This window comes from Heloderma suspectum, chromosome 1 (genome assembly GCF_057233095.1).
Source record: "Heloderma suspectum isolate Gila_16-S chromosome 1, 16-S_ref, whole genome shotgun sequence".
Taxonomy (NCBI): domain Eukaryota; kingdom Metazoa; phylum Chordata; class Lepidosauria; order Squamata; family Helodermatidae; genus Heloderma; species Heloderma suspectum.
In genome coordinates this window covers 310,180,783-310,201,945 of record NC_139458.1, presented here as the reverse complement: position 1 = coordinate 310,201,945, position 21,163 = coordinate 310,180,783, and the positions used below count along the sequence as shown (strand labels likewise).

Below are 21,163 nucleotides of genomic sequence, written 5' to 3'. Positions count from 1 at the left end.
TTGACCTCCTTGCAGTCCAGGGGACTCGTAAGAGTCTTCTCCAGCACCACAGTTCGAAAGCATCAATTCTTCGGCGCTCAGCCTTCCTTATAGTCCAGCTCTCACAGCCATACATTACTACTGGGAAAACCATAGCTTTGATTAGACGGACCTTTGTCGGCAAGGTGATGTCTCTGCTTCTTACTATGCTGTCTAGGTTGGCCATAGCTTTCCTCCCAAGGAGCAAGCGTCTTTGAATTTCATGGCTACAGTCACCGTCTGCGGTGATCTTGGAGCCCAAGAAAGTAAAATCTGTCACTGCTTCCATTTCTTCCCCTTCTATATGCCAGGAATTGATGGGGCCAGATGCCATGATCTTCGTTTTTTTAATGTTGAGTTTCAAACCAGCTTTTGCACTCTCCTCTTTCACCCTCAACAAGAGGCTCTTGAGATCCTCTTCGTTTTTTGCCATTAGGGTGGTATCGTCTGCATATCGGAGGTTGTTGATAATTCTCCCAGCAATCTTAATTCCGACCTCTGATTCATCCAACCCGGCATTTCTCATGATGTACTCTGCATATAAGTTAAATAAGCAGGGTGACAATATGCAGCCTTGTCGTACTGCTTTCCCAATTTTGAACCACTCGGTTGTTCCATGTCTGGTTCTGACTGTTGCTTCTTGACCCTCGTACAGGTTTCTCAGGAGACAGGTAAGGTGGTCTGGTACTCCCATCACTTTAAGAATTTGCCACAGTTTGTTGTGATCCACACAATCAAAGGCTTTAGCGTAGTCAATGAAGCAGAAATAGACGTTTTTCTGGAATTCTCTTGCTTTCTCCATGATGCAGCGAATGTTGGCGATTTGATCTCTAGTTCCTCTGCCTCTTCGAAACCCAGCTTGTACTTCCGGTAGTTCTCGGTTCGCATCCTGCTGAAGCCTAGCTTGTAGGATTTTGAGCATCACCTTGCTGGCATGTGAAATGAGCGCAATTGTGCGGTAGTTTGAACACTCTTTGGCGTTGCCCTTCTTTGGAATTGGAATGTAAACTGACCTTTTCCAGTCTTGTGGCCACTGTTGAGTGTTCCAGATTTGTTGGCATATTGAATGCAGCACTTTAACAGCATCATCTTTTAGGATTTTAAATAGCTCGGCTGGAATACTGTCATCTCCGCTAGCTTTGTTGTTACTAATGCTTCCTAAGGCCCACTTGACTTCACTCTCTAGGATGTCCGGCTCAAGTTCAGTGACCGCACTATCATGGCTATCAGGGACATTCAGATCTTTCCTGTATAGTTCTTCTGTGTATTCTTGCCACCTCTTCTTAATCTCATCTGCTTCTGTTAGGTCCCTGCCTTCTTTGTCCTTGATCATGCCCGTCTTTGCACAAAACGTTCCCTTGAGATCTCCAATTTTCTTGAAGAGATCTCTAGTCTTTCCCATTCTGTTGTTTTCCTCGATTTCTTTGCATTGTTCATTTAAGAAGGCCTTCTTGTCTCTCCTTGCTATTCTCTGGAACTCTGCATTCAGTTGGGTATATCTTCCCCTTTCTCCCTTGCTTTTCACTTCCCTTCTTTCCTCAGCTACTTGTAAAGCCTCATCAGACAGCCACTTGGCTTTCTTGCATTTCTTTTTCTTTGGGATGGATTTCGTTGCTGCCTCCTGAACAATGTTACGGACCACCGTCCATAGTTCCTCAGGCACTCTGTCTATCAGGTCTAATCCCTGAAATCTATTCCTCACCTTCACTGTATATTCATAAGGGATATGATTTAGGTCATACCTGAACGGTTTAGTGGTTTTCCCGACGTTCTTCAATTTAAGCCGAAATTTTGCAAGAAGCAGCTCATGATCTGAGCCACAGTCAGCTCCAGGTCTTGTTTTTACTGACTGTATGGAGCTTCTCCATCTTTGGCTGCAAAGGACATAATCAATCTGATTTCGATATTGACCATCTGGTGACGTCCATGTGTAGAGTCACCTCTTGTGCTGTTGGAAAAGATTGTTTGCTATGATCAGCATGTTCTCTTGGCAAAACTCTATTAGCTTTTGTCCTGCTTCATTTTGTACACCAAGGCCATGCCTGCCTGTTATCCCGGTGATTTCTTGACTTCCTACTTTAGCATTCCAATCCCCTATGATTAAGAGGACATCTTTTTTTGGTGTTAGTTCTAGAAGGTGTTGTAGGTCTTCATAGAACCCATCAACCTCAGCTTCTTCGGCCTCAGTGGTTGGGGCATAGACTTGAATTACTGTGATGTTGAATGGTTTGCCTTGGATTTGTACTGAGATCATTCTATCATTTTTAAGATTGTACCCCAGTACTGCTTTTCCCACCCTTTTGTTGACTATGAGTGCTACTCCATTTCTTCTAAGGGATTCTTGCCCACAATAGTAGATATGATGGTCACCTGAATTAAATTCGCCCATGCCTGTCCATTTTAGTTCACTGATTCCCAAGATGTCGATGTTCAATCTTGCCATCTCATGTTTGACCACCTCCAGCTTACCTTGATTCATTGATCTGACATTCCAGTTCCTAAACAATATTGTTCTTTACAGCATCGGATTTTCTTTTCACCACCAGACACATCCACAGCTGAGTGTCCTTTCGGCTTTGGCCCAGCCGCTTCACTCTTTCTGGCGCTACTTGGAAATACCCTCTGCTCTTCCCCAGTAGCATATTGGACACCTTCTGACCTGAGGGGCTCATCTTCCGGCGTCATCTCTTTTAGCCTTGTGATACGTTCCATGGGGTTTTCTTGGCAAGAATACTGGAGTGGGTTGCCATTTCCTTCTCCAGTGGACCACATTTTGTCAGAACTCTCTGCCATGACCTGTCCGTCTTGGGTGGCCCTGCACGGCATAGCTTATGGCTTCACTGAGTTACGCAAGCCCCTTCGCCACAACAAGGCAGTGATCCATGAAGGGGCACATAATACATACATACATACACATATATATATATATGCAAATTTGTGTTATGGGCTTGTGCCCAGATCTTTTAAGAACCTAGCAATGGCCCTGCTAGCGAGTGTTTGTCAGTGTCCTGAGTGTGATTGTCAGCATGCATTTTGCTTGGCTGGAAAGTAAGGAAACATACCTATTTATACATGCTCACAAATTTAATCTTGGATTATCAGCATTGCCATACAAATTTTGACATTCACTACATTTGGACCATTGAATAACTCTGTAACAAAGGAAGGCATGAGTGTGGCTATTTAGGCAACTTATATAACCATATATTCCTGTCTGCCTAGCTACCCATACAGATGTACTTAGGAGAGGATCTGCAGCTCAGTGGTAGAGAAGGTCCCAGATTCAATCCCCAGCATCTCCAGGTAGGGCTAGGAGAGAATCCTGCCTGAAACCCTGGAGAGCCGCTGCCAGCCAGTGTTGACAATAATGGGCTAGATGGACCAACGGTCTTCTGACTCAGTATAAAGCAACTTCCTATCTTATCTCTCTCTCTCTGACTCTCTCTCTTACTTTATATATGCAAGAGCATGTGTTTTTTTTCCTTTTTGATGTTTTGTTTCATTTTACTAGAAATAATTATTCTTTCCTTACATTTATACAGTGCTTGCTATTATGAGTAGTTATTAAGTGTCATCACATGATCTCCTATATAGAATTAACAGAGACACTAAGGGCGCAGTCCTATAAATGTTTAGACAGAAAAAAAGTCCTACAATACCCAGCAATTTTGGGAATAATGAATGTCTGAATTTGTTATGATGAAAATTATCATGGAAGAGTGGCTTTTCATTCAGCTTACAAAAACAGCAGACTAAAGAAATCTCCAAATATAGAGTGCTGGATAGAGGGCCTGTTGGGCTTTATGAATAAAGGAAAACATTGCGTAAATAGATGTGAAACCCGAGATAAGAGCTGACCTGCAAGGAATTTTCAGAGTGGTTTGAATAAGAGACCAAAGTCATGATGCTACAGTGTTAGACCATGATCACTGCTTAGCCACACATTCATTTCCCATAACCCTGTTGTTTTTTGTCTTTTTTTACCTATTACTTTTTTAAAAGGAAATAAAATAAAGGCATTAGGTTAGGGTAGGCTATCTATATATGATTTATTTATTAAAGTAATAGGTAGAACACCTGTATGTTAGGATCCATCATTGTTTTCTTATTGTATTGCAATCTTGAAAATTAAATTAATACAATTTGCAAATAGGAAAAAAAGGAAACATAACTCTAGTCTCCTTCCTTTGAACAAGAAAAAAAAGAGAATGTAGCAGGTGACTAAATATATGCAGTGTTGCAGTTGATGATATCAAAAGCAAAAAAGTAAGACATGAATTACATTTGTATTTGACATCTGTATTTGAATTTGCATCTTCCCCATGTAATTTACCCAGCTGAAACAGAGAGACTACACAGGGCTGAAGGCTGGAGCACTTTTCTCATAGCCTGATAACCTCAGCTATGACAGTTGCTTTGTCATTTGCCTGTTTTGATTGTTTTGGCTTAAGTAATTAATGTATACATATAATACTTCAACTAGTTAGCACTGTTGACCTTTTCTTTAGCCAACAGCAAAAATATCAACTACAGTTTAGTTGGACATGTTTATAGAAGTACTATTTAAGAACACAAAACGATAATATTCTTCTTACAACCCAAGCGTAATATGATGGCAGTAATTATAATCTGAAGAACAACTAGAGGACCATCCCATGTGTGCTGACATTTGATGCTCCCTATTACAGCAACAGTGAGTTCTTATTAAAAGCTCAATCCTGTCCCAGCACAGATCTACTCAGCTTAGGATGTGTTCCTAACGACATTAGTACTTAGTATTTTTATATACTAAGTAATTTTTGCCAAATGCACAAAGCCTTTCATGTACATTATTTTGGTAATTCTTACAGAAACTTTGTAATGTAAACTGGTATTACTCTACATTACGATAAGGAAACAGTTTATGGCTGAGAAAGGGTAGATTGCCTAAGGAGATCTGTAGTTCACTGATGAGCTGACATTTGAACCAGAGACTTCTAGTTCATAGTTCATGCTCTTAACAGCTACTTTAACTGGAGGAAAAAAATTCAAAATGTGAATGAGTGGTAAAGTTCAAATTCAGAACATTTATGGTATATTTTGTACTTATCTGATCCCTTTAAAACTTAGGCATGTTCTAATCCCTTTAAAAGATCCCTTTAAAACTTAGGCATGTTCAAAAATAGTTTCTGTTTGTTTCATCCTTCCTTAGCCTGTGGCCGTGGATTCTATAAGTCATCTTCACAAGATTTGCAGTGCTCCCGCTGTCCTATGCACAGTTTTTCAGACAGGGAAGGATCTTCGCGATGTGATTGTGAAGACAGCTACTACAGAGCACCTACTGATCCACCATATGTCGCATGTACAAGTGAGTTATTCATGAATATAATCACAAAGTATGTTGCTTAGGCAGCCACTGGCACAGCCATTCGTAAGGTGTGCACTCTCTCTAGGACACAGTGCATCAGCGTAGAAGTGTTTGCAAATGAAAGTTATGACTGAGCAGCAAAGTAAGCAGAGATTATGGAATCTACATCAACATAATTTCTATGTTCCCCAACATAACCAGGAGAAGAGACTGAATAAACACATAGCCAGTAACAACTGAAAAAAATTAGCATATGGTTCCCCTACAGTTACTTGCATTATCACATGGCTAATGTGATGCAGCAACAAATGAATAATGTGAAATGAAAATGAAACTTATGTTAGTATGGAGTTTGATTGAAATGTAATGGGATCTGGCCTAGCATTCCATCTCCAAATAGACTCACCTGCATAGAGTAGTGGTTCAAGTAATGACTTTTTGCAAGTTTCTCAAAGCCAAAGCTCTTCCCAAATACATCTGCAAATCACATCAAAACTGATTATAGAATATCTAAATGCATTCTGTTGCATGTATTTTAAAAGGGGACAAAAATTCAACTGGAAGTTTTCTATACGAGTCAGCTTTAGAGATGCATTAACTTATCCCTTTAATTGCACAGAAGAAAAGCTGCTAAAGCTCCGTGTAGTAAATACACAGAAAATGGCTATCCTGTTTCCTTAATGGAATATAAATAAAGCTTATTGTCAAGTGAGTTCAAGTAGGCTTTTTGGTAGCTTGTAGTAAATATAATGAAAAGTTTATGTCTTGGCAAATTTTTGCCTAGGTAATTAAAACATGAGCTAAATTTTCCCTGCTGATTTTTCTTTTAATCTCCACCCCCCCTCCCGTTTTGTGTTTTTGTTTAACAAAGGACCTCCATCCGCACCACAGAACCTTATTTTCAATATTAACCAAACTACTGTGAGTTTGGAATGGAGCCCTCCTGCTGATAATGGAGGAAGAAACGACGTGACCTACAGGGTATTGTGCAAGAGGTGCAGCTGGGAACAGGGCGAATGTGTTCCCTGTGGGAGCAATGTTGGATATATGCCCCAGCAAACTGGATTAGCAGACAACTATGTCACCATCATGGACCTGTTAGCTCATGCTAACTATACTTTTGAAGTTGAAGCTGTAAATGGCGTTTCTGACTTAAGCCGCTCCCAGAGGCTTTTTGCAGCTGTTACTGTTACCACTGGTCAAGCAGGTAAGTAATCAAGCTCTAGGATTTTGGAGTACATGCAACAGAAATGTTGCAAACTATATTTGTCAGCAGGCTAAAGTGAGGCCCAGCTGATCACACATGCCTATAATAACCTTTGCAATGCACTCTATAATAACCTTTGCAATGCACCTCAACAGTATTTTCCTAGCACAGCATTGTGGTGATGCTAGTGGTACAGGTGTCCTTTAGAATGTAGCATGTGGGGCTAAAGGGAGCTTCCCTGTAGAATGTCGCACGATCATCAATGGCTGCAGCAGGTAGCTATGGTGGATTGTAGTGCCACCACAAAAGCAAGAACTATTCTGTTGTGCCGAACAACATAGGATTGAGCTGTTACGTACTATATAGATACAAACACAAGCACTTTTAAACCCCATTGATTTTAATGTGTGAGTTAAGGATATGCTTAAATCTCCCTCAGTTGGACTTCATTGTGCTTAATGTTGGTTGGATTGTGCCTTACAGGTTTAGCTTCTTACTTTAGATGTCCTTAATGCAATAAAAACATTCATCTACAAAGTCAAAGAGTACATTTATTTTTATTGAGATATTATTTTGTTCAGGTAATGGATTTCGTTTTGTTTGTTGTCTTTATAGTACCAATACTGTAGTATTTTCAAACTCCAAAATGGAAAATTCATACCTTTTTACATTTAATTTGGAAGGAGTTTAAATTCTCTGTTGGGATCCTGAGTTACTTAGTGCCTTCAGTAGTCACATCCTTCTCCCAAGTATATGCTTCCATCTTATTTAATACTTTGAGACAGATATTTGATGATGAGATTCAATGAGAATGTGACAATTATTCTTTGTTCCTCATATTTATGATAAATCTGACAGGTGAAACGTCAGGGAAAATAAAATCAAACTAGCATATCACCCAAGGGGGAAAATGTGTTTTAGTGATTTTGCATGTTGAAGTAGGAAGTATTCAGGAATGTGAAATGATGAACTGCTTGTTGATAAAACGATGGTCTGTCTAGTTTGTGCTACATTTTGCATTGTGTTGTTGGTGTGATAAAGGCTAGTAACTGCAACAGGCCACCTGAGATTTAAGCAAAATCCTTAAAACAGTGAAGCATTAAATGTTTCTTGGGTTCAACTGAATAATTCTTGGCTGGGGAAATTAAAGAATATCCAAAGGTTGTTTCCAAAATGCTGATTAGTAAGGCTCAATCTGTCCAGTGAACGAGCAGGTCAGGATCTGCAGAGGGCTCAACTGAGTTCTTTTTCTTCCTTCCCCATTTCTCATCAGCTCTTGGTCAGACACATGTCCATAGCTGACAATATACCAGATATTGCCAGCTATGGGCATCCCATACGTAGCTCCCATATATTAGACCCAAATGGTCTGCTGCTCCACAAGGCCACATGTACAGGAAAGGAATTGTGCTCAATGTTGTTAATACTTCTATGTGTTCGTATCACATTATATGAGTAATTAGAATGAATATTTTTAGTGCAAATATTTATTCTGGTAGGTGAAAACGTTCATGAAATTGCTGTCAGTAAACAGTTTATTCTCAGCATAAGCAAACATAATTGTCTTAGTTATATTTATATTTCTCAGATGTAGGAACAGACATGGAGGAATGATGCACATTGTTACTTTACAGACTTTTCAACAATTATGGGGTAAAGATTCCTCACTTCTTCATATAGAATCAGACTTTAGAATCAAGAATATTAGACAAGACATGTTCTTGGTCAGATATGTCAATTTAAACTAGAATCTGTGTATTCATAGTTTTATGTTTAAAATGCCCTTCCTTTTGTTTTTGCTTTTTTAAATTAAGGACATGATCCAGGAGGAGGAACATGTATCATGCCTGACTTTTCTAATACTGGACTCCTTAAAAAATACATGACAAGCTCACTGCAGTGTTTTGCCTGTTTACCAAACATAGTTTCTCAGTACATTGGTGGAGAGAGCAAAATTATTTACTTTGAGCTATGTCTAGGCCGTATAAGAAACATTGCAGCTCTTCAGTAATACCTGAACTATTTGTTTATTACTATGGGCAGTATCCAGTGCTGTCACAGCATTAGTGGTAGTGACGCATAGTACAAAACAACGCTAGCATAATGTTATTAGCGCTTGCTATGCAAAGGGAAAAAGTAGCGGTTTGCTGTTGACATGCAATGGTAAATTGCTGCTTTTTGCCTTTGTCTAGCAAGTGCTAATTATGTTGTACTGGTGTTGCTTTATGCTAGCGCTGTGACAGCAGTGGATATTGCCCAATATTTATAAATTGCCTTTGTGCCCAAAAGGACCCCATGGCAATATACAACTTTAAAACAATCAAATTAAGAATAGAGCAAGCCATCCTTAAAACATCCAGAGAGTGAAATAAGACCTTAAAACACATCCATAACCAGGTTAAATCGAATAGGCTTTACAGGCTGTCTAAAGCTAAGCAAATATGGAGGCAATCTGAATTCCTTAGGGAGGAGGTTTCATAATTGGGGTGTTGCCACAGAAAAGTCCCCGCATATTGTTGTCTTCTTCTACTATGAGTCTCTGCTGGCATCCCAGATCATTATAATCTGAATTAGGTTTTAATAGAATGCATACGTATGCAGATCCTTCAGGGTACTGGATGAACCTTCCTCAGGCTGGTAACAGACAACATCATGATGATACTTTTTCCAGCCCAGGGAAACTCCACTGCAGTGTTTATCTGATACACTGTATCTCCTTGCTGTTGCTCTCATATCTGACTTGGGAACCTTACCCTCTATTCCTAGTGTATTCATATATGATATGCAGTTTCTCAGTGGCGAGTAACAGGATGACAAAGATTATAGCTTTCAGAGGGAGAAATGGAAGGCTTAAACTCCCCCCATCAGGCTGCAATCCAATACATACAAACCTGGGAATAAGCCCTATTAAACACAATAAGGCTTACTTCTGAGTAGATGTGCATATTATTGCACTGTTAGTTTATCTTGTAATCTTATCTGAGGTCAAATTTGCAGACTTTAACACACATTTTGCACTATCAGGAACCAATCTCAGAAACAGAGGTGGTTGGGGGGTGGAGGGAATAAAATATGTTTAAAAACTGATCACAGTTACATATTGCCTTCAAGCCTTTAGTCACCGGTATTGAAATTTAAAATAGGTAGCTGGTGTGTGTGTGTGTATATATATATATTTCACTAAAATGCTTGAGAGATTAGTCGTTGTGTACAAAGGAGGCTAAGGGCGCAATCCTATGGGGATATGCGGCTGCCTCCAAACTCAGAGGCAACCGCCTATCCAATGCAGGGCAGGAGAAGCACACAGGGGATCGTCCCCTCTGTGCTTCAGCCCTCCTGCATTTGCGGCTAGACAGCTGATTTCGGATGTCTAGCTGCAGGAAGGCGGAGCAGGGGAAGTGGCTGCCAAACGACACATAGGATGTGTTGTACCAGCATTTCCGCCTTCCCTGCCCCGGAACTCACCCTGGAACGCCCCATTTTCACCACTCCACACTCCTCTTCCGAGCATGGAGTACAGGGCCGTTCTTAGCTGCCTGCGAGGCAGCACGGGATGGTGGGAAGGCTGGTTCTCTGGGAACCGACATATCCTATGGCCATCTAGCTGCTGACTAGCGGCTGTAGGATTGCCCCCTTAGCCATAATGATGCATTTTTTTAGACTCTCACAGAATCAACGGCAGGAGTCAAAGTATTTGTATAGATTTGAATGGCCATTGCTAACCACCTTTTCCTTATGGCACTATTAGTAGTCTCAGGCATCTCTTTGGGGTGAAGAACACAGTAGTTTCTTGGCAAATAGCACAACTGAAAATTAGCTGCAAGCAGCCAGTTTATATTTGTTCTCATCCTGCCACTGGTATTGCTATGGCTAATGTTAATGTGGAAGTTCATAATTCTCCCAAAACATTTAGAGCGTATCATGCTTCCAATTCTTTTTCCAGTGGTTATGAATAAATCTAGACCTACAAAGAAGAAATTACTACTTGCATCAGTAAGAAAATATTTCATGCAAAGATTTTAACCATAGTGGGTTAAACCCTTACCCAAACGTAAGATAAAGATATTGGTTATGATATTAAATATATTTTCTAATCCATTATCCTCCGAGTCAAGTTCCTACAGTATACTACAAATTCTCCAATATCTATAACTGAGTGGAAATTAGTAATATAGCAAACTGAATTGACAGACTAGAGGTTTTACTGTGTAGTAGTTACCACTCAATTCAGACAATTGTACTGACAAGTGCACTGTTAGCGCTTACCTTAATTTAGAACTTGAATGCTAGAGTTCCCACTGTACAAACAAAGCATGGTATAGAGTGCTTGTCTGATTTTATTTCCCACCTGCCAAGCATTCCACTGCCTAAGTAAACTGCCTCTAGAGAACCCTTCCACAACCTAGTGCCCTCCAGATGTGTTGGACTACAACTCCCATCACCCCAGCCAACATGGCAGTGCACCAGTTTGGGGAAGGCTGCTCTAAAGGCAGAGCACCAGCTACGACAATGGTATTTTAATTCGGACACCACTTAACCATAGATAGGACAAATCATGGTTTTCTAATCTACTTTATGCCATCGTTTCTGATTCTGGTTTGCCAGCCTGTCACAAACCTTTAAGGCATAGTTAAGCTTCTTTAAACATGGCTTAGTGTGACTCTTTTGTTTTTCTTTGCAAGTTGACAACACTTTAATTAAACGGCTGGCAAATAGATGGACAGCACCAAGTGGCTTATATAAATCCATGCTGTCAATGCCTTAGACTGCCATATGGTGAAAATAATTTGACTCATCAATGAACTAAGCTAATCAAATGGACTTCATAATACAGCAGTTCTGTGGCATGCCGCTTGATACCTAGAGACAGTGTGGTATATTGCATGAACATTACAGAGCAATTGTAAGTGGGGTGGGGGAATTGGCTGCTTCCAAAGTGCGTCATTTAGGGACCTTACTCTATCTGCTGTTGGTGGGAACACTGCCACTGGTAGCTTTCTGTAGCTTTCTGCAGGTGGAACTGGGCCACGGAGCAGACAGAGCTTCTCTTCTGCCAGTGGAGTTCCTCTTTGCCAGTGGGAGACATCCTAACCACACACTTCAGATAGCAGATCTGGGGGTTAGGATTGTTGTTTGGCTTAATCTTTGTGATACAGGAAACTCTTTTCATACATTTCAAGAGACATGGAAAACAGTAATAATGTAGGGTTGTCTGTGTGCATGTGGACAGGGAGGGGGGAATTCAGCTGTGACTAATTTACTACAAAACCAGAGGCATATCTTCATCTTGCCACAATAGCACAGAGGTTACTGGATATCTACCACATTTATTTTCTGGTGTTTCTCCAGGAGATTCAGATGTGAAATAGTCCCAGAAACATTGCTGCTTCTTGTCTGCACTCTGCATCTTCTGTCCTGCTCAAGGCCAATGCTGTCTGTATGAAAGTCCAGCAATAATTTCAGCTATGTGTGTGAATGGCTGGAAATTATTCAGCCCTTCCCATCTATTGCGTCACATGAATGGAGGTTTTGTGAGGATTTATCTCCGCCTAGTGTGCTTGTCAAAATTGGTGTTCTGTGTGCAAGGACAGGACGCTATGGAAAATTATAATCACACCTTTATTCTTGTTCTGTTTTGCAACTTTCCAGCCTGTACCATTAGAACACTACTTCCCTGTGAAAGACACATTGAACAAGTCATTTGCAATATATAAAAAAATTGACCCCTGAATTTTTTTTTTAATAAATAAAAACAAGATTGGAAATGTTTTTCCTTTAAAGCACATAAAGACCCAAAGAATCAAAACTATTTTATTGTGTTATTATGTAGCACAAAACAGTTTTGTCATTTAATTGGTGGCCTCTACAGCCAAAAGAAGAGGAAATATTTTAGGAGAAATGATTGATGACTATAATTGGGTATAAAAAGACTTGGAATTCAATAGAGTGTCTTGCTTCCTTTCTTTTATTTTTTAAAAAGTTTACCATGGAGAGAAGGAAAAATTTAGCCTTATTTATAGCTGTGTAAACTGGAGTTCATGCAGTTCTTATTTGTGAGTATGATTGTTCTGTGCTAATGGTTATTTTATGTAGTCAGACTTTTTAGAAGTGTGTAGATGTGAGTATGCCTCTGCCATCACATTAGGAGGCCATATGCTACAGTGGATCAGTCATCATGCAATGAAGTTTTCTTGGGTTTTGTTTGTATTCATTCTTTGAGGTTGCATTCACAAAATACAAATCATTGTGTAAAGATAGCATCAAATTATTTAGAGACAAAGGGGAAGGGCTATAGCGTATGTACGAGTCATTACTCCTCTTTGTTCTGCCTATACAACATCAAACCCTAAGGAGACAAAGAAGCCAGATCAGAAAAGGGAAAAATAATGCCAAATCATCTGAGAATAGGAGGGCAGATGGCAGATTATTAAGATCAAATAATTTGTCATTTTGGAATAATATGGAGGAGGAGATGTATGTAACAGGATAAGTGACACAGCAGGGCCACATTGCTCAGGCTCCATAATATAATTATTTTGTGTTGTGCTATAATTAAAATTGAAATTGGTATGTAACATTGCACGGGTTGTAGCAAAAGGTCATGGCAATTTTGTTCATTTATTTAGTCACCTACACCCCAAAATGTGAAAGACAGTAGTCAGAAGTGCAAATTAAACCTTTTTTTAATTGTGATTTTAAGCTCTCCTAAGAGTAGGGATGGCAGAGAATTCCACCACGGATCTCGGTGAGGCCGAATGCCAGTGCATTCAGCTCCCCGAAATCTGTGGCGGAATGGCCTGCCACCCCCCCACGGATCCCCCCCAGGACAAGACTTACCTGGGGCAGATTTTCCAGGTGGCGGCAGCGGCGGCTCCGGTGGCTGGTCTTCTGACCGGCTTACGCCGCAGCGATTTGCAGTCTTGTGTAAAAAAAACAAAAACAAAATGAGGTGATAGGCTACGTAAAGATTTACGTAGCCTATCATGGCTGGGTTTTTTTTTTAAAAAAACAACGACATGATAGGCTACGTAAAGATTTACGTAGCCTATCATGGCTGGGTTTAAAAACAAAACAAAACCCGCGTACGCAAATGGCGGCGGCTACGGCCGCCGCCATTTGCGTTCCTTATTTTTGGCCGTCTTAGTCTACGTAAATATTTACATAGACTATGATGGCGAAAATAATGGGTAACGCAAATAGTGTAGCGGGCGCTATTTGCGTCCCTTTTTGATTCGCCGTTTTAGCCTACATAAATATTTACGTAGGCTAAAACGGGGAATCAAAAAGGGACGCAAATAGCGCCCGCTACACTATTTGCGTTCCCCTTTATTTTCGCCGTCATAGTCTACGTAAATATTTACGTAGATTAAGACGGCCAAAAATAAGGAACGCAAATGGCGGCGGCCGTAGCTGCTGCCATTTGCGTACGCGGGTTTTTGGGGGGTTTTCCCCAGAGTCCTCCGCAGTCGGAAATCCAGCTGCGGACGGCTCTGGCCTGGCTGGGCCTGGCCGGCTGCTCCACAGAGCTGCCACGGAGCACAGCCAGCTGTGGAGGATTCCGGGGGGGGGGAGGAATGGATCGCCTCCCTGAGTCCTCCCCCATCGAGGATTCTGGGGGGAGGGATGGAACGCCTCCCCCCACCACCATCAATATAATCCACGGAAAGGTAAGTGACTTTCGAACATCCCTACCTAAGACACTAAGAGAAACTTGGCACTTTGGTCTTAAACATTTATGCTGGCTGGCATCTCCCTGCCATGGATAGTAAGCCACCTGCATATCCAGCGTACAGGCTAGTGAACTTCATACATGCAGTTTGCGTAAGCGTTTTATTTGCTGTCCCCTCTCCTATTGTACAGTCAAGAAAGGACTGATAAATGACTTTGGTGTTAAAAACAAGAGATTTTACAGACTTTTATACAGGGTAGCCATGTGTCCTATTTATTTTACAGAGTACAGTCTTCAATTTGAAGTTCTGTCAGTCCTCTCTTTGAAGGTGTCCTCTCTGTTTGAAAAGCTGTAGTCCAAGCTAGGGATGGTGCAGGAGTCTGAGGGGGTGGAGTCTGACAGATTCCAGCCCCCATCCAGCCTCTCGGACCCTGCTTGCCAGGCTGCAGGGGGCTCACTTCCCCACTCAGCAACTGACAGAAAGCACTGTGGGACCGTCCGTCCCCTTACTGAGCCACGATTGTGTGCACAATCATGGCTCGGTTACTTCCGCTTATTTAAAGTTGAGTCTATGGCTGCCTTAAAGGGGCAGTGAGTCATGTTTACAGCGTAAAGGGCCCTTGCGCCTGTAATCTGCCCCTTTAAGGCAGCCATAGACTCAACTTTACATTTGCAGAGCTAACCCGAGTCACGATTTCTGTGCACAATCATGGCTCGGTAAGGGAGGCATGGTCCTGCTGCACTTTTCGGATGATCGCCAAGCTGTCCTGAAGCTCCTACCATGCAGCTTGTGTGGGCGGGCAAAGGGAGAAGATGGAGGTTTATCCGTCTATGCCTAGTCCAAGCCTGCTTTAAAGATTAAGAATTATTAAGAAGGTACAGTAGGGTTCTTGAAGTTGCACATCAACACCTGGATAGCTGACCGAGCAGGTGCACAGGTGAACAACCTGGTCACTATCTTCCCCACTCTGATAAGATGTACTGTGTTTCTATTTAAATTAGTTATTATTTCTGAATTTGCATCTATACGTATAAATTACTACACACATTTTTTAATGCAAATGTGTCCTCTTTTGTCATCTTTTTTGGTGATGCATTTCCCTTTTGTGGCAGCGCGTAAGTGGTCACCCTAACTTTATAGGAAAATATTAAAGGAATATGGTATCATTCAGAGTGATTTCTTAATCTTGTACAAAACAAAATAAGTGTATATAAAGGTGCTAGTGATCAGCAGCCAACAACCTAACTGGGTATCTGTAATCAGTCACTGTGATACTGCAAGGGCAACTAGTAGACAGATATGGATATTCACACATGGTTTTTCACAAATAAGGTTCAGCAGTCAGAGGGGAGCCTACATTCAACAGCAGTACTTTTGTCATAGTAAATGATTTTGTGATACATATGAACCACTGAGGCCCAACACTGTCAGCTTTGAAATAGAGTATCCATAAACATTCTAAACATCACAGGAGTTCAGTCAATAGGAAGGCAGACTTTAGGTGACTCGGAAACATTATTAACACCATAAAGTGTAGAAAGGAAGTTTGTTTTTTTTTTCCCAGAAAAAGCACTCAAAGAGCTACAAAATAGGTTTTAATATTGCCTAAAATTATAAGTCAGTCAGCTGTTTTTCCCCTTCCATTTCTAAATTTCCTCATATTAAGCTGAATGCCTCTCAAAGCTGAAGGTTACACAGGGTATGTCTGTGTATTATATGTACAAATCTTTGGTTTCAAAAACAAACAATAAAAACAACAACAACAACAACGTACGAATACTTGACCAGAAACATTTTATTTTTCTTTATAATATTAACTATTTCTACATTTTAAAATACTAGAACTAAATAAAAGAATTACCACATCAATGTAGAATTATACAGAGTGTTCTTTGCTGAGTCTATTTTGTAACCGCTTTATAGAAATGATTCATTGACTGATTTACACTGGTGTAGCCCAAATAAAGATAATTGCCCCCTATGTCAGATTAATATATTAGGTATCTGACAGGATTTAGTAACTGGTTTTATGCCTGAGTTAAATCTAAATACAGTCGCTGTCTTGTCTCCATGAAACAAGCATCAGATGAAAAATAAGAAGTCTGGTCATTCAAGTGATTATAGGAATAATTTTAATATTTTAAGATGTAGCAAGCTACATTGCTGTATCTTCCAGGCAAAAGTTGTATTGCTTGGTGTGTAAAGAAAAAAAAAAGGGCATATCATGTAGGGATAGATGCATCTCTCAATTTTGGTTTCGTTAAGTGTCTCGTTTTTCAAATCTGCAGTTCTTTTTGTCCGAAACTTTTTTTTAAAAAATTTTTTTTAAAAATTCGGCATGAAAATTTGTGCACACTTCTTCCTAATTTATACATTTTCATACACAATCTAGTCTAGCACACATTTCTGCAAGCAATGTTAATAATATGCATTTTGAAAGTAATTTTCCCTAATACATGCATATTTTGTGTGCACTTTTCTGTAATATACACATTTTTACTCATTGTTTAATTGGTGAACTCCACTGCAAAATTCAGAGAAATGCAAATTTTGAAGGGTAACTGAGTTTCAGTTCATGTATTGGTCTGAAAGTGTGAAATTAGGTAAGTTCACATTAAAATGTGAACTGAATGAATTTCTTCTCCATTCCTAACAGCATGGAAGAAATGCCTCTCAAACCATGTCCAACTCTCTTAAAAACGTTTAGCTTTCCTTTGCCTTCTATACTGACACACATCCATCGAAGTTTTTTTTAAAAAAAACTTTACTTCTAAGACTGGGAGTCTGCATGACCGCTACAAGTTCTTACTCTGCCACACAGTTCTTACTCTGTGAATAAAAATGCTGGAAATCAGACTAATATTCATTTGATTTTTTTTTTAAAAAAAACATGTTTCTCTAGCCCTCATGGTTCAGGGGAAACTATATATATATATACAGTCAGGGCCAGAAATATTGGAACAAGGATAACTGTTTTGACAGTTGGCCTCCGTACACCACCACATTGAAGTTGAAAGGAAACACACCCAGATGGGAGCAAAGTCAGGACTTTCAGCTGTAATTCAAGGGGTTTGACTAGGAGTGCACGAAAGCCACTTACCTGGTCTCGCAGCTTTTCGCGGTGGGGGGGAGGCGCTTCACTGCTCTCCCCCCGAAGTTCAGGCCGGGGGGGGAGGCTTCCCGCCTCGCCCGGCCGAAATTCAGGCCGGGGAGGAGGCGCCCCGCCTCGCCCGGCCGCGAAATAAAAAGTTAAAAAAAAAATGCCCCCGTGATAGGCTACGTGACGATTAACGTAGCCTATCACGGCTAGATCTGCAAAGTCAGCCGTGATAGGCTACGTAAATCATCACGTAGCCTATCACGGGTGACTTAAAAAAAAAAAACGCGTACGCAAATGGCGGCCCCCATAGGGAGCCGCCATTCGCGTTCCTTATTTGGTCCCTGTAGTCTACGTAAAGATTATGTAGACTACGGCGAAAATAAGGGCAACGCTATTTGCGTTGCCCTTATTTTCGCCATAGTCTATGTAAAGGTCTATGCCAATAGTCTATGCCAGTCATAGTCATAGTCTATGCCAACAGCCACTCGGTCGAGACCCTGGTGGGTGGCTGGAATGCCGCAATCGCTGGGGCATTAGATTGGGTGGCTCCGAAACGCCCTCTCCCCCTGAACAGGGCTCGGACTGCACCATGGTTCAATCCGTGGTTACGAGCTCTGAAACAGGAGGTTAGACGGCTAGAGCGCTGGTGGCGGAAGTCTCACTCCAAAGACGATCAGACACGGGCTAGAGCTGTATCTTCAGCCTATCACGTGGCGGTGAAGGCAGCAAAAGAGGAATATTATGCTGCCTCCATCGCATCTGCAGAGTGCTGTCCCAGGAGGCTGTTCCAAGTGGTCCGGAGCCTGGTCGGTCCTGTGGCTCCGGAATCACTGGAGCATTCTAAGGCCTCCTGTGAGGCCTTGGCACAGCACTCTGCAGATAAAATTGATCAGATTAGGTGTAGGGATGGCGGAGAATTTCTCCCCGAAACTTCGGGGGGCCGAGCGCCAACGCGTTCGGCCCCCCGAACAGGTTTCGGGGAGAAATCCTCCGCACCCCCCCGCCCCCTGCACCCCCCCCCCCGGGACGGGACTTACCTTTTGCGAATGTCCCTCCCGGTAGCTGGTCCGGCCGGCGGTTCGGCGGGTGTTCGAGCGAGGCGGGAGCGGCAGCTGGTCTTTCGACCGGCTGCCGCCGCTGCCATTGTAATGAAAGAAAAAAAAAAAAAACTTCCCCTGATAGGCTACGTGACGATTGACGTAGCCTATCATGGCTAGATTTGCAAAGTCAGCCGTGATAGGCTACGTGAATCGTCACGTAGCCTATCACGGGTGACTTAAAAAAAAAAAAAAAGAGTGTATGGATAATGGCGGCCCCCATAGGGAGCCGCCATTCCCATTCCTTATTTGGTGGCTGTAGTCTACGTAAATGTTTACATAGACTACGGCGAAAATAAGGGCAACGCTATTTGCGTTGCCCTTATTTTCGCCGTAGTCTACGTAAACATTTACGTAGACTACAGCCACCAAATAAGGAACGGGAATGGCGGCTCCCTATGGGGGCCGCCATTCGCGTACGCGTTTTTTTTTTTTAAGTCACCCGTGATAGGCTACGTGACGATTTACATAGCCTATCACGGCTGACTTTGCAAATCTAGCCGTGATAGGCTACGTTAATCATCACGTAGCCTATCACGGGGGCGTTTTTTGTTTTTTTTACTTTTATTGGAATGGCGGCGGCGGCAGCCGGTCGAAAGACCAGCTGCCGCCCCTGCCCCTGACCAAGACCCGACGAACCGCCGCCGGGACCCGCCGCCGGGAGGGACATTCGGGAAAGGAAAGTCCCTGGGGGGCGGGGGGGCAGAGAATTTCTCCCCGAAACTTCTTCAGGGGGCCGAACACGTTGGTGCTCGGCCCCCCGAAGTTTCGGGGAGAAATTCTTCGTCATCCCTAGGTTTGACAAAAGTGGGGCACTAACCATTCAGGAAGGACAGCCAGTGGCATACACACACACCCATCGTTGGTGGCTCATAAGTAAACGAACGAATGGCGGACAAGCAGCTGCATGGCCAGGTGTGGCCTGTTTCCTGGGTACCTCATGACCAATCAAGCAGATAAAAGGCCTGGAGGGGGTTCTGAGTGTTACATTTGCATTTGATAGCTGTTCACTGGAACTCCCAACATGAGGGCCAAAGAGGTGTCCATGCGAGTGAAGGAGGCCATCATTAGGCTGAGGAAAGAACATAAACCCATCAGAGAGATAGCAAAAACAGTGGGAGTGGCCAACACAACAGTTTGGAACATCCTGAAAAAGAAGGAATTAACTGGCAAGCTCAGCAACAGCAAAAGGCCTGGCAGACCATGGAAGACCACTAAAGGGGATGACCGCAGAATTCTGCTCATGGTGAAGAGGAACCCTTTCACAATATCTAGCCAGGTCAAGAACGCTCTTGAGGAGGTGGGCATCTCATTGTCAACATCTACAGTCAAGAGACAGTTTTATGAATGTAAATACAGAGGCTTCACAACGAGGTGCAAACCACTGGTAATGCTCAAGAAACGAAAGGCCAGATTAGCCTTTGCCAGCAAACACCTAAAAAAGCCTGCCCAGTTCTGGAATAAGATTCTTTGGACTGATGAAACCAACATTACCTTGTACCTGAATGATGGGAAGAGAAAAGTATGGAGAAGGAAAGGAACAGCTCATGATCTAAGGCATACCACATCATTTGTCAAACATGGTGGAGGCACTGTTATGGCATGGGCATGTATGGCCACCAATGGAATTGGGTCACTGGTGTTTATTGATGACCTGACTGCTGATAAAAGCAACAGGATGAATTCTGAAGTGTATAGGGCTATACTTTCTGCTCAGATTCAGCCGAATGCTGCCAAGCTGATAGGACGCTGCTTCATATTGCAGATGGATAATGACCCAAAACATACAGCAAAAGCTACCCAAGAGTTTCTCAAGGCAAAGAAGTGGGATGTTCTTCAATGGCCAAGTCAGTCACCTGATCTCAACCCAATAGAGCATGCTTTTTACTTACTGAAGGCCGAAAGACCCACAAACAAGCAGCAGGCTCAAGGCAGCTGCAGTAAAGGCCTGGCAAAGCATCTCGAGGGAGGAAAGTCAGCATTAGGTCATGTCCATGCGTTCCAGACTTCAGGCAGTCCTTGACTGCAAAGGATTTTCATCCAGGTATGAAAGGCGATCCTTAAGTTTGAAATGATGTTGGTATGTTCGATTACTTATGAGCCACCAAGGATGGGTGTGTGTGTATGCCACTGGCTGTACTTCCTGAATGATTAGTGCCCCACTTTTGTCAAACCCCTTGAATTACAGCTGAAAGTCCTGACTTCGCTCCCATCTGGATGTGTTTTAGGGATGTCAGAGAATTCCGTGACGGATCTCGGTGAGGCCAATGCCAGTGCATTCGGCCCCCTGAAATCCATCGCAGAACGGCCTGCCCCCCCGCCCCCCACGGATCCCCCCCGGGACGAGACTTACCTGGGGCGGATGTTCCGGACAGCAGCGGCTTCGGCGGTGACGGCTGGTCTTCCGGACGGCTGCTGCCGCCATTTGTAGTCTGTCTCCCCCCCCCCCATAGACGTGATAGGCTATGTAAAGACTTACGTAGCTTATCACATCTGGGTTAAAAAAAAAAACGCGTAAGCAAATGGCGGCGGTTATGGCTGCCGCCATTTTCGTTCCTCATTTTTCGCCATCTTAGTCTACGTCAATATTTACGTGGACTAAGACAAAGAAAAGAAAGGGGAACGCAAATAGTGCCCACTATGCTATTTGCATTCCCCTTTCTTTTCTTTCTCTTAGTCTATGTAAATATTGACGTAGACTAAGATGGTGAAAAATAAGGAAAG

The 21,163-nt window shown here is 42.3% G+C and overlaps 1 protein-coding gene across 2 annotated transcripts in view; it reads left to right on the top strand.

Annotated features, from left to right (window-relative positions):
- The window catches only part of EPHA7 (EPH receptor A7), a 262,568-nt gene that overhangs the window by 98,099 nt on the left and 143,306 nt on the right, over window positions 1–21,163 (top strand). For both annotated transcript variants that reach the window (XM_084827132.1, XM_084827131.1), the window contains 2 exons: window positions 5,210–5,365; window positions 6,237–6,572. In XM_084827132.1, coding sequence (XP_084683258.1) covers window positions 5,210–5,365; window positions 6,237–6,572 — 492 coding nt within the window. The remainder of the gene's footprint in view (window positions 1–5,209; window positions 5,366–6,236; window positions 6,573–21,163) is intronic.